At 32.2% G+C, this 14,506-nt stretch overlaps 2 protein-coding genes across 3 annotated transcripts in view; one reads left to right on the top strand and one right to left on the bottom strand.

Annotated features, from left to right (window-relative positions):
* The window catches only part of LOC148623458 (cleavage and polyadenylation specificity factor subunit 2-like), a 123,959-nt gene extending 109,809 nt beyond the window's left edge, over nt 1-14,150 (bottom strand). The window contains exons 1-5 of the mRNA XM_088565259.1: nt 14,026-14,150; nt 10,577-10,772; nt 7,305-7,464; nt 5,596-5,701; nt 4,148-4,274 (exon numbers count right to left, since the gene is read on the bottom strand). Of these exons, the coding sequence (XP_088421385.1) occupies nt 4,148-4,274; nt 5,596-5,701; nt 7,305-7,464; nt 10,577-10,725 (542 nt within the window). The 5' untranslated portion in view covers nt 10,726-10,772; nt 14,026-14,150. The remainder of the gene's footprint in view (nt 1-4,147; nt 4,275-5,595; nt 5,702-7,304; nt 7,465-10,576; nt 10,773-14,025) is intronic.
* The window catches only part of LOC148623457 (uncharacterized), a 38,128-nt gene continuing 37,770 nt past the window's right edge, over nt 14,149-14,506 (top strand). The window contains exon 1 of one of the 2 annotated variants that reach the window (XM_088565256.1): nt 14,149-14,374. In XM_088565256.1, coding sequence (XP_088421382.1) covers nt 14,282-14,374 — 93 coding nt within the window. In that variant the 5' untranslated portion in view covers nt 14,149-14,281. The remainder of the gene's footprint in view (nt 14,375-14,506) is intronic. The other variant, XM_088565258.1, reaches the window with a different exon arrangement.

Here is a 14,506-nt window from a genome sequence, read left to right as displayed (position 1 = left end):
TTCATAAAAGTCTACAAAGCAGTTTTGAAGACTTTTGCAGACAAAAATAGGATTGATAGGAAGACGGACATACAGATCAAAATCATTATACTCTATGGAACACTGTGTAGAGTTAATTACCATTTAAACAGATGTCTGACCTCTATGTTCAATTTTAGCTACAAAAGACACTTTGATTTCTTAAAAGCCATAAACTGTGTTAGCGGTAGAAGGTAGCCACATAGCCAAATGTTAGCTGAGCTTGAATGTGCTAATTAAATTTCGAGGATTGCCTTTTCAAATATATTTGCCTTTATTTCTAAAACAGTGTGGCCAATGCAACTTACAAAGAATGACACAATACATGGTCAAGTAAAGAATAAAAACAATAAACATCATTCGTTCATCTTGCAGGTTAACCTAATAAACTTAAATACAATTGTGAAAAGTGTAGAGGAGCCTCTCAAAAAATTTTTAAAGGTGTCTAAAAGTAATAAAGTTCAAATATCTGAAACTTCACATTGCATCATGTTGAAAAAAAAACAGTCTAAACTAATAAAATTAATAAAACTAGTGGTTCGATCCAAAAGCCTGAATCACTCTCCAGACAAAATAAGAAATATTATGGCCATATCATCTAATCAAGTGAAACAAAAAAACAAATCATTTATAGAGGTCTCTTCTCACACCATTTAGGCCAACTTTGCAAAACTATGGTGAAGTATTAGCAGATACATTTTGTAAATATGCAAAAATGTATTTTGTCATAGCATTTCAATGGCAATTTCGCAAGGCCGCAGCCATCCGCTGGGTTAACTGCATTACAAAAAACATGGATCATTCATTAGGACACTGAGATCAAAAGCCCTATCATGTCTCAAAATAATGGCACCTATGGTCTAAGAGGAACTGGCCATTCAGAAGTTTATATATCCTCTGGTGGCTGTCTGGTATAATCAAGCAGAAAATGTACTTCCCCGTGAATTTCAATGGCATGTTTGAGTGGCAGCAGCCAACCACTGCACAATCTTAGCCATACAAAAAGGGGAATGTTAAAAGAGGGCACTGAGTCAAACTATCAAATTTCAAAACATTTGCACAACAACCACCACTGAGCCACTGACTGAGCTATAAAATAAAATGGATTTCTTGTAGAGGGAATTAAGTTCAACAACTCTATCAAGGTCTCACTAACCACTTCCAGGTCAAATGGCCACCCCCCCTATGTAGTACCAAAAACACACTGAATCTAGGCTATGCATTATGAGTGCATTATTTGTTTGTATTCTGATTAAAAGTAGTCAAAATAAAGCTGAGAATGTGTACTTTAAAATCATATATGTAATTTACTCCTAAAGTGTATGAATATTGTTTACATGTGTGAGTAATTTGCCTCCATGCTGTCAGTTAGCAGAAAAGGTAAAAATGTTGATTTTCAGTATTTTTTATTCAAGTAAATTTTGTGAAGAATTTCTACGGACATCGTACCAATAGAGTAATGATTTTGAAAGCCTTATTTTCCAAGCTTCTCAATGGTATGCAACTTTAAGGTGTCATTTGTCCTGGGAATTCATAGTGAAACATTGAAAATTACTTGTTTAACATGTAAAGTAATGGGAACGTTAGAAGTGGTTAGTGAGACCAAAGTTTCAAACATTGACACCCATAGTGTATAAGGGTAGCTCTATAAATATTGACAAATGAATCAGAAGTATACATTAATACCCTCAGACAGCCATCTTTCATCAACCAATAATACAAATACAATAAAATGCTTTCCAGAGTGCAGCAAGATACATCCACAGAGGTTGAACATTGAATAAATGTGGCAAACACAAAATTCAAGCTTGATATAGCTCTGAAATTTGATTGTGACTAAATGTATGACACAGAATAATATTCTACCCAGAATGGAACCAATCAATAATCTAATCCTTGCAATAATACTTTTAAAAGATAACAGAAACAGACAAACAGAAGAACAGACAAAGTGCTTTCTATAGATCACAGAATTTTGATTCTGTATCTGCAGGTTTTGAAAACAAATCAAAAGCCTAGACCAACAAAAATAAAGAATTCATAATGTGATGGCATTTGGCGGAAGCGTTTTTTGAGTTATGTGACAAATAAAGTCCCATAACTCAAAAACTACAAATTGGAAATTTTTAAAAATCACAAGGGTGTGCAAATAAATCAGCAGAAAAATTTCATGTAAGTTTCACAAAAATTGGTCACAGCATTTTTGACTTATTGTGCAAAGTGCGAATGACAGACAGACAGACTGATGGACTAAGGTATACCACTATACATCCTGTCTTAAAAACTGGTATATAAAAATTAATCATTTTTAGATGTTGTCTCATAGATAATTTCTGTTATTAGTTTGTTACAAAAAAATTGATAAAAAAGTTGAGCTTTATGTTGAAACTTTAAGGACGACAGATGCAAGTCAACGAATGCAATGTGATGGCATTAGCTCACCTTTGGTCCAGGTAAGCTATAAATGCACATTTTTTAATCTTCACAACTTTGACTCTTTGTTAAGTACAATCTGAGTAAGTTTTTATTATACCTCTTGACCGCTTATTCCAGAACTGTTTTGACAACAACCTAACAATTTCAATTTTCACACTAAAACTTAAGCTATCAAATGAAAACCAAATGTCCCAATTAAAAAAAAAAAATTATATGAATTGCATTGCTCAACCGATTTCAACACCAGAAAACTTTTATACTACATGTATGGCATTGAACAAAGGTCAATAAACCTATAATACTGCAAACTCTTTATGCATTCAATTAACTGCATTGGTTAGTGCTATAGCATTTACTTTCAACAAATACAGTCAAACCTTATTAAGTCAAAGTCAAAGGGACAAAAATGTTCAAGTAATCTGAGGTTAGAGTAATCTGAGGTTGAGTTTTATAGTTTGGTTATGATTGTTTCTGCATTAATATCATTTGTTCAGCTTGTACACATGTACTTCACTTTACAGTGTACTTCATGGTGTCTTGCTTTTCATATCGAAAGATATTTTTTCTCTGTGTTGTATATCATGTTTTAAATACTGAACGGCACCAAGTGTTTTAGTGAAATTTCCTTTTTATTTTTCCTATATCGAAAATGTCATAAGTGCATAACAAATATGCTGCTTTGAATGATTCACAATCAGGAGTATTGTCAAACTACTATGATAAAATTTCAGATTCACTATCAAAACAAATGAAGTCACTGAAGTACATTTACTATCATCGGTTTAGATAAGACTAACCTAGAAACATCTTTATATCTGGGAGGAAAAGGTGATGCCCCTGCTCATGAAATATTTGTCTACTGACACTTAAGCAACACAATAAATATGTTCTTATCACTGATAATTTTTTTCAAAATGTTATACATTTACTTAAAAAGAGAATACCGGTAGATTTCAATATGCTGACATGGAACAAAAACATTGTATCATCACAAAAATTAATAATGAGCTTCCCATATATGGACATATATACTATCCAAATGCTTTTTGAGTTATTGGGCAAAAACTGGAAACCCTCCTTTTGTTATGATTTTTTTGAAACTAAAAAACCAAAAATAAAAACAGAATTGTTAAAAAAATTAAAAGGACTTCATCACTATAGATATATACACTTTACTATAGTTCAATTTGTGGAAACAGTTATGTTTTTTGGGTTTTTTTTTTCATTTCGCTACACTTTCCAACCTTTTTATGTAAATTGATCAAGCATTTTGAGTTGTTAAGTGGAAACTGGAAAACACACAATTTTTTTATGAATAAGTTTCAGTAACTTGAAAATCAATAAAAAGAATCTTTCAGAAAATTGATAGAGCATTCCTACATTGGATATATACAGATTCTCAAAATTTCAATTAATTTGGCGCAATCTTTTTTTTGCGTTTTTGAGTGAAATCTTGTGGAACGGACAGATGAGGATAAAATAATAAACTTTTAGTTGCAGGGGTAAAAAATAGGTCATTATAAGGTCATTGTTATTTATTCTTTTAATCAAATATAAACTTGTAATTTAAAAACCTTATACTAGGAATTTCAATTGTCTTAAATGTTTATTTTAACTCTATATTTGTTTTATCCACCTTCAAAATGTAAGAGACCTTAACTTCTGCATAAGACAATAAAACAATGTTTTATACCTTTCTTTTTTATGGTTGTAATCAACAGCATAAATAATTTCTTCCTCTTCTTTAACAATTTTCCAGATACTACCACCAATCATATGACCAGCGGGTAAAGGAGTAATCTGTATACCATGTCCTTTACCTGAAACAAGAACCATATTTATACTACTTTATTTTCCCCAGTGTTACAAAAAATAGTAATGCCAGAGTATCAGTGCCAATAACAATAAAAGTGAAATTCATCTGAGTTCTTGACAACAAACTGAGAGAAAATTTTTGACAGTGAACCAAATACCAAGTTTTGTTTTCAATTATGTTGTGGATGACATTTAGTCATTATCTCATGGTTTAGAGACTAAAAAAAACAAAACAGCTAGGCCATGAGTACATGATACCCTTGTCCATATAATAGAGTAACAGTGTCACATATAAAAAAAGTCCCTCAAAAATATGAATCTCTGAAATTAAAATAGAATTTTTACCAAAATTAAAGAGACTTTTGGACAATTATAGCAAACATTTGAAGTTTACTAAAGAACATGACATGTGAAAAATATTCAATAAAAAAGATGAAAAGGTTGTATAACTCTGAAATTAAAATAAGAGAATACAGACCTTAAGACTATTATAACAAACAAATATGTAAAGTTTGAAGTTTATTGTACATGAATTTCTCAAGTTACAGTGCGGCATGTGAAAAAATCTCCTAAAAAATATGAAAAAGTCACTCACTTGAAAAAAAAAACAAGAAAAACTGTGAGCAATGCTTACTAAATCTATACCTTCTGCTCCTCAAAAAAAAAAAAAATTACAAAATACACAAAAATCTTAATTGCAGGCTAGGTACAGAAATGGGAAAAAAAGCCCAATACAAAAAATCTAATCACTCCTGACAATGGGTGCTGAGAATTTTTTCCCGGAACCACACATGTAAAAATTCAGAAAGTAAATGACATAGAAAGCTGGAAAGGGGAGAAATGGTACAAGTCATCAAACTTAAGCCATATACCAAACAAATCTTATCATTTCTCCCAATCTGAGAAATCTAAGATGGAAAATTTCCCAATACTGCACATGTAAAAATTCTAAGTCACTTGAAAAACAGGAAATAGATGACCTAGAAAGCTGAAAAGGGGGAGACAGGGTTATAGACAGAATGACGGACGGATGGAGAAATGAACGGAATGAAGAACCTAAAAATGTATATGAGTCTATTGGATCATAGTTAATTGATGATATTTTTTTTCAGTGGAAAGAAATATAAACTTTATCTAAAACACATCAGGACACAATAACAAATCAAAAATCAACTTCAAGCTTATAGTTCTGAAAGAAAGATGATATGATGCACAAGGATAAAGCTATATGCCCTGGCAAACCTTGTGGCAGGGGCATTAAAACTCCTTTTAATTTTCTAACACTGAAATACTTCCTTTTTCCAGTTATCTCATATTAAATCCTACCTTTCAAATGAGCTGTTTGTGAATACTTCAGTTGTATGATTTTATCAAAAGCATGGTCAACATCATCCAATGTAAAAATTTCAAAATCTGTTGTGTTGTGACGAGACTGTTAAAAAAATATGTATAAAATGTAAGTAAATACATGTATATGATAATAAATAAAAGTGCAGGGTATGAAATTTGCAGGAACCCACATGCTGCTAAAATTGATCTCAATAGACTAGAACATTCTCTATCCCATCCAAATCTTCATGATATTGACCAACTCATCATCTCGAGGCTAAGTAGTCAGAAATATTTGGGTGTTATTTTCAGGATTTGCTGTGGCAAATATATGGCATGGGTGAAAATTTTGCAATAATGTCTTAGATCTTAAACACATTTTCCATTATCAACTAATCCAAAGAACAAGCATATATATTTTATTGCACAGAGTAGGAAAACAAAATTGCATATATTACTCTTCCATAAATCCATTTTAATTTTGAGGGTGTGAGACATTTGAGAAAGGAAAATATAAATTTGAGTGTAAAAACTTTAGGACATTTTCATTCATTTTGAAATTTATAATGGACATTTGAGTGTCATAATTTTTCAGTTGCCATTTTCCAGACAACTAACAAACAGGTAGCCACTTGAATGAATCTTGTATGGACTAATTGTATAGTTTGAGCCAACATACACTCAAGTAAAGCCCTTCCAGCCAGTCACATTCACCTTTCTGTACGTCTTCTTAAAATGAACACAAAGTTAAATATAAGTTAAAAATAGTTAATTTAGTAGTATACAATAAGCAACCTTTGGAGCCATGTTTTATGTTTTGAACAGCAGTATCAACACAACTTTAAAAAAGTCTTTTTATGTTGTCATGGCAACATTTACCTGCAGCAGCAAATAGAGGACCTGTCTTTGTAACATTGAATTTTACAGTTTGGTTATCAACTGCTTGTTTCTTTACATATGGTACTCAAGAAAAAAACTAACAGGACTAATACCCCCGCAGCCTGCTGGACCCTGTACATTTGGGGACCAATGTGGACATAGGATTCATAATGGACATAATCTTTATGGTGAATAGACTATGCATTTTTTACACACAATCTGCTACCATTTCTTAAACACTGAACAGTACTATTTTCTGTTGACAACACAATAACAGAATATGACTAATTCCTGACAATATGCACATATCAATGTGATAATCTAACAGTCCATTGATTTTAATTATAATCCTGCAAGCTGTTAAGGAGGAGTTGTGGACAATGCCTAAGTTCCAACAGCTGTTATTGCTACATTTTTTTTCCTAACATAAATTCCTGACAATACGAAAATCTCCATATGGTAATCTAACACCCAATTAGGTTTCGTAACAATCCTGCAAGTCATTAAGGAGAAGATGCAGACAATGCATGAGACAAAGGTATGCTGAATATGTTCAACTGCCATAATGTCTACTATATATATTCAAACATTAATTCCTGACAGTATGCACATCTCCATGTGGTTATATCACATCCCACAAAGTTTCATAACAATGCTGCAAGCTGCATATAAAAAAGTTTGGACAGACAGATAGACAGACAGGGTGAAACCTATATACTCCCCCAAAACTTAGTTTGCAGGGGGGTATAACAATAAAGGCTGGACAAACAACTATTCACTTTGTTACAGACTGCTTTATATAAAAAGATGAGGGGAGTTAAGCTTACCTGATACAAATCATACATAAACATTTGACCCATCTTGTAGACAGGAACTGTGGCATAAATTGGGCAACTTAGCCCTGCTTTGCCTACCATATATGGCAAGGCTCCTAAGTGAGCATGGTCAGGATAAGACAGCAACACTGCATCAATTTGGTGTAAGTGTCTACAAAGAAAATTAATCCTAAGAAGTAAGAAATGTAAAGATGAAAATAAAACATTTCAAAATTAAATGCTTAACTGGATGCAGCTTGACACGACCACAGAGGTTGAATCCTAAACATTTGGTGCAAGTATGGAAACACCATTCAAACATGATACAGCTTAGAATTTTGACTGCAAGTGGACATTTAATACAGGATAAAAAGTTGACCAGAATCCAAGTGGCTCTTATTTGGCCCTTAATTCCTAAATGCTTCCAGTCACAGCCACCAAAATCTATCCCAACCTTCATTTGGGGATATGGAACCTTGTGGTACAATTTCAATGAGATCCATTCCCTATTTAGCTCACCTGGCAGAAGGCCATGTGAGCTATTGCCATCACTTGGGGTCTGTGGTTGTCGTCATTGTCCGTCATAGTTGTTGATAACAATTTTTCAAAACTCTTCTCCTCTAACACTACTTTGACCAATTGGAACTAAACTTGGTATGAATTTCCTTGGGGTATCCAGCATAAAACCAATGAACAGATTTTTGATCCGTTGAAAAACATAGCCGACATTACTAAAAATAGATCATAAAGGTCAGACAGTAATTTTCCGCATATATCTCCAAAAGTGTTAAGTTTAGCCAAATTCTCTCAGGGTAAAACTATTCAGCATGATGAGATCTATCTGTGGTCTAATTTTCATTTTAATCTGTTCAGCCATGTTGGAGTCATTGCCCTATTTTGATGTTTTTTTGCTATTTTTGATGTTATTGCTTTCAAAAATATTCTTCCCTGACACTACTTGACCAATTGGAACCAAACTTGTTATGAATGTTCCTTGGGGTATCCTGCATAGAACTGATGTGGGGATTTCTGATCTGTTGAAAAATAAAGCCACTGTTACTAAAAAAATAGAACATAGGGGTCAGACAGTAGTTTTTTTTTGCATATATCTCCAAAATTGTAAGGTTTAGCCAAACTCTTTCAATGTCTGAAATGATCCTTATTATAAGGCCTTCAAAAGCATTCAGGGATTAAAGTTGACAGGTGACTCTGTGAGAGTTATTGCCTTTGAAAGATAAAAAATGACAGTTTTTTTTGTTTTGTTTTTGTTTTTTTTTTACAATTTTCAGTCAATATCTTGAAAAATATAATAGAAAGTAAGGAACTTTCAATTGCTGAAATGATATTTAAAATAAGTCCTACCAAAGTCTTCTTGAGTCAAAATTGTTTGACAACTCCTTGTTAAATTTATTGCCCTTGAAAGGGTGAGTGATTCAGGCTCCTAGGAGCCTCTTGTTTACTTGTTATTATATACAAATAAGAAAAAGAAATGCTTGTTTTCTGGTCACTTAGTCTTGCTTGGCTCAAGCCACAACCACAAAATTCAATCCAAATCTTCCCTATATGTATTTGAGGGTGTGAATGCAACATTGTACCAAAGACTTAAATGTTACTGCTTTTACTCAATCTGACAATAAGTCAAGTTCTGGTTCCTTGCATAATTTTCAACTGTTACACATGGAATGTGCAGAAATGTTTTTCTGTTGTCATCAAATATACCTTTTGTGGTATGGAATCTTGTACACATAGTACTAGGTTTGTATTTCAAAGAAATTGTGTACACTACAGTTTATTTCACAAGATATGGTTCCAAAACCAGAAAAATGCATGCTTAGGTAGTACAATACACTTAGGTCATTTCTGATACTTTTGTCTCATTTTGTTTAAACAAAGCTGTTTTGAAGCAGTCTGCACAGAAATTTCAAGTGTTTTGTCATAAAAAAGTGCATATTTTTGAAATCCTTGGTGTGTGGAGGTTCAAGTCATTTATAAGTAATTTAGTGAATATCATTATAAAATCCAGTAGCCATGGTAACATACTGAAAAAAATATAACTGAGTAATAGTATAAATCCGGGGTGCCTTTCCAAAACTAACAGCCAAATACTGTTTTATAAAATATCAGGCACTTAGATACTACCACAGGATGAAAGCATGCATAGGGAACGTGGAAAAAGGGTAAAATTAATAAGACCCTTTTCGATTCATTCTGTCACAATTTTAGTTCCAAAAGTTCGTACCAAAATAAGGTATTTTGAAAATCAGCCATCTGATGCTGAGGAGAGAACCTAATATGGCAGGGGACTGAAACGTTCCAGATACCATTCTTCGTTTAAACTACACCTGTTTACCATTACAGTATATGTATAAATGCTTTACTACATTCAAACATTATATCCACCAAATTTCAAACTTTTAATTTTAAGTTCTACAAAATTTGACGAGGGTAACTTGGTGTGCAAAACAGTGCGTCTTAATGTAACTGTATAATGCACTTTTAGTCTGATAAAAAGCAGAACTATCAACTAGGCTCTACTGGTACAGGACTAAAAATGTGTATATCATTATCCAATGCATCCATGTATTTTGTATGCATTAAGAATAAAACACTCTGTTCCATTAGCCGCAAGTGAGACTAGTAAAAATTGATGGGTCCAATAATTAATGAGAGAGTAATCAAGGAAGCCAAGATTTGAGTAGAAATCCAAAGAATATATTCAAAGGACAAACGCAGGGAAAACAGGCGCATACAACAGAAAACACAAAATAACCAATATAGCATGTAAATGAGCAACCCCAACCAAGGGCTCAGGTTAGTAGCTGCAAAAGTTTTTGGCACAGACTGTAGTAGTTTAATTTAAATGTTGTGACCCGTACATATAATATCTATCTACATTTTTATTCCATGAACACTTCCGTAAACTAAATTTTAATTCCTCTACTTTTCACAGTGGTTTCACTATTTTCATCCACTGTGTCTCAATCAAATTGAATACTGATATAAAATCACTTTCAATACTTTTCATTTATTTTTTTTGGTTTATAAATGAAATGCTATCAAACTTAGGAAATTATTAAATATATTTTGTCATGTAAGCAGAGGACAAACTACATGTATACAAGTATATTTTGAAATGGTGAATCCAATATGTTGTTTGGAGACACTGTGACTTCAGTCACATCATCTCCACTGTGTTGTTTGGATACACTGTGACTCCAATCACATCATCTCTACTGTGAAAAATTAAAAATTAGTAATGACAGTAGTGTAACATATCCTCTCACCTCTTTAATTCCTTAATAAAATCCATATTAAAGTCTTCATCCCAACCACAATCAAGTAGAAAGCGGAACTCATCAACCTGGAGTATGTAGCACGGTGGTGACTCATCTTGTACCCCAGACAATGGTTGAAGACGTATAATGGATGTCATCCTGGATTGATAGCAGACACACTTGGGAATCAATTATTATTTTACATCTACAATTGTAAAATAGACATTATTTTATAAACTCAACAGAGAAAATACAACATAAAGCAATAATTGCTCAGCTTTATTGGGCTTAATAAAAAATCTACACAAAGAACATTATGTCATCCGAGGGAACTAAAACAGTTTGGTTGTTGTGCATATGAAGTTTTAACATGTGAAACCTTTACAATTGGATTATCTTCCTTTGTAAAGTTCAGACACGTTATTTTTTAACAATCTACATGTACTTTGTGCCTAGACTGCCTCCTTAATGATCCCTATAATAACCTCAAAACATTATAAAAAATAACCCTAACTGAAAATCTACTGCACAAAGCAAAACAAAGGCTTGTACCATTTGAAAATGTAAAGACTAAAGGGAAATCATTCTGGCCACTTAAAACAGTATTTCTGAATATTGGCAGAATAGGCTTTCATGGGAAATTCTGTTAAATTATTACTGGTTTAATGAGGTTAACTAATTAATAAACATACATAAAATGTAACTCAATAGTTATTATTTTCAATTTTAAAAGTTTCAGCATACCTGTTAACCCTTCCTATTTAGGAGGAGAGAATCCCTCTTTTTGGGTCAATCTCCCTCTTTAAGAAAGTCTCCCATGTGGGAAACAATCCATCTTTCACAAATTTCTCCTCAAAAGTCTCCCTCCTAGCATATCATGTTATAAATGAAAAACTACAGAATTCACATGAGAAATAAGCTCTAAGACTTAAAATCAAATAATTCCAAAGAGTTTTGGGACATATTGTACACAAGATCAAATAAAACTAGAAACCAAACATCCTTAAATCTTTGAACTCTGATGAAGACATTTTAGGATCCCCAGATGGTAGTACATGTGAATTAAATGACGATATAAATCAAGAATTTTCAGAAACAGAAATATTGAAATGTATCAAAGGTCTTAAAAACTCTACAGGAAAATATTATTCCCTTTTACAAGAATAAGGGTGAAAAAAATAACCCAAATAACTATCAGCAAATCACAATTTTGAGATTTTTTGGTAAATTATTCACTGCAACACTGAATTATAGGCTAATGACTTTCTTCAAAATTCTTTACTTCTGAAAGAAAACCAGTATGGTTTCAGAAAGGGCACTCTATGAGCGATAACATTTTTACGCTTCATTTATTAATAGAACTACTAAAAGAGAAGAAAAAGAAACTATTTTGTGCCTTTATTGACTTTGCTAGGGCCTTTTATGCTGTATGGTGACACGGGTTGTGGTAAAAACTTATTAATAATACAATAAATGGTAAAATGTTTAATGAAATTGTTAATATGTACAATAATATAAATCTAGAGTATTTAATATCAAAGAACATTTCAGTTTCTTTCCTTGTAACAGTTAGGTGTCAGACAAAAAGAAAACTTGTCACCTATACTCTTTTCAATGTATGTCAATGATTAAGAAGACTTTTTCAAGAATCGAAACATTCATGGACCGCATCTTCTAACAGAAGAAATTGAAACTGAACTCTCTCAATCTTTCAAATCTTTTCACTATGTCATATGCTGATGACAGTGTTACTATCAGAATCAGAATCCCATATACAAATACAACTTGATGCATTTTATGACTTTTGCACATTGTGGAAATTTAAAGTTAAAGTTAGCAAAAGTAAAGTTGTTGTTTTTTCAAAAGGCAGGATACCTAAAAATCTTAAGTTTTAAGTACAATGATGCATCTCTTGATAGGGTTGATAATTTTCACTATGTATGAATATTGTTGTCAAGAACAGATAGTTTTTCGAAAGAGAAAAGGGCAAACGTAGAAAAGGCAAACCAAGCCATGTACAATATTCTACATAATAATACTATTATAGAAAGGGTACATGTACATCTGAAATTTTGTCAGACCCTAATGCATGTCAAAAAGTCTACCCCGGATTTTATGGTTTACAGGGAACTAGGCAGATATCCATTGGAAATAAAAATTAAACTGAGAGCCATTAACCTTTGGCTTAAACTAATTACTGGAAAATCAGAAAAGTTACCTGGAATTTTATTTAACCTTGCTCTTAAAAAAATGGTGAAAAAATATTCAGGGTAAATAAGGTTAAATCAATTCTGGATGAGTGTGGTTTGTTTTTTGTTTGGAACAAACAACATGCACATAATACATCTTGGATTTTCTTTTACAATTAAACAAACCTTTTAGACCAACAGTCATGGAACTCAAAAGTGAAAAACTCATCTAAATCTCTAAGTTATAGATTGTATACAGAAGATTTTGGAATGGAAAACTATTTCAGAATTTCAGATGACAAAAAATCATTACTCCTTGTATATTTAGAAACTTGAATAATAACCTTCCCATTGAAAGGGGGGCGTTGGCAAAATATAAGTAGAGAAAATAGAAAATGTCATTTATCTAAATCGGGAAATATTGGGGATGAGTTCCATTATTTGTTTCAGTGCACATGGTTTGATAGTGACAGAAATATCCTTCTTGCAAACAAGTTTGTTAAAAGACCAAATAATATTAAATTTAAAGCCTTGATGATTAGCTCGTCACCTTCTGTTCTCAACAATTTATGAACACTTACAATGTACATGTACGTTACAAATTACAAAGTCAGATGTTGTCTCCAGGGTAGTTCTCTTAATTTATGTATATAGAAACTCATCTAATGTGACTCAACATTATTCCTTCCATATACACTAATCAACTTCTTATGTACATTATGTATCTATGTATATGTAAATTGTATTGAATTTGTTCTCTGTATCATAGTATATAATGGTGATTGAGGAATAAAAAAAATATGATACTAAATGGCTTATCAGATTGATATCAATACAATGTTTATGCGACAAAATAATAATTGAGAAACAATCAACACAAAATAAATCCTCTTGAAGTATGAATTACTCAATTTTTTTATTAGAACCCCTTGGTAGATTAACAAGATTATCATAGATTTTATATGTTTTTTTCTTTGTACTTGGATTTCCAGCAAAATCATCCTTTTTTTCAGCGAAAAAGGTCGCCTGAAAGATGGGAAGAGGGAGGGCGATCTCCTAATACCTTACGAGACCCGGCGCTGGAGATATTTTCGTTTTGAATATCTCCAGCCCCGAATCCCAAGAGAAAAGGCATAAGAAGATCTCCCTCTTCGAGCATTCAAAAGATTAACACTAACAGTAACACGGTATGCTGTCAGCTGATCTCCTGAAAGAGAAAAATCTGCTAATTAGTTGACTCTTATTTAAAAAAAAAAAAAAAGGCCATACTTTTTGCTATTGTCGTTTCATCATACGAAAGTTCAAATTCTTTTAAAATGTATAGCCTATATAGTGGCCATACACGCTTTTTTTTTTAAACGGATGTAAACTTATACAGTAGGGGAAATAATCTTTTGTTTACTTCCGGTTGAACTTTGATATGACCTCCCTTGAGTTATCTTCATCAACTTGCAAAAGTTTCTTCTGATGGACAGATAAAAGTTTTTTTTTCAAATCATTTAATGAAATATGGAAGTTGTTAAAGATGTTTCTCTTTATAGTTTCATCATCTGCAATTTTAGGCCTTTTAATTTTAATTCTGTTTCTGAAATCATCATCAACGGAAAAATGGCACCAGGTATGATATATATATATATATATATATATATATATATATATATATATAATATTATAAGGGACAAATATTAGTTCTATAACATAAAACCATGCATTTTTTGTTTAACTTTAATGTTTCATCGAATACTTTCAT

Source organism: Perna viridis, chromosome 2 (genome assembly GCF_037379345.1).
Source record: "Perna viridis isolate PV_CMFRI_1.1 ecotype Kerala chromosome 2, ASM3737934v1, whole genome shotgun sequence".
NCBI lineage: Eukaryota > Metazoa > Mollusca > Bivalvia > Mytilida > Mytilidae > Perna > Perna viridis.
Note: the sequence above shows the minus strand (reverse complement) of the source record. Positions and strands in the feature narration are given on the sequence as shown.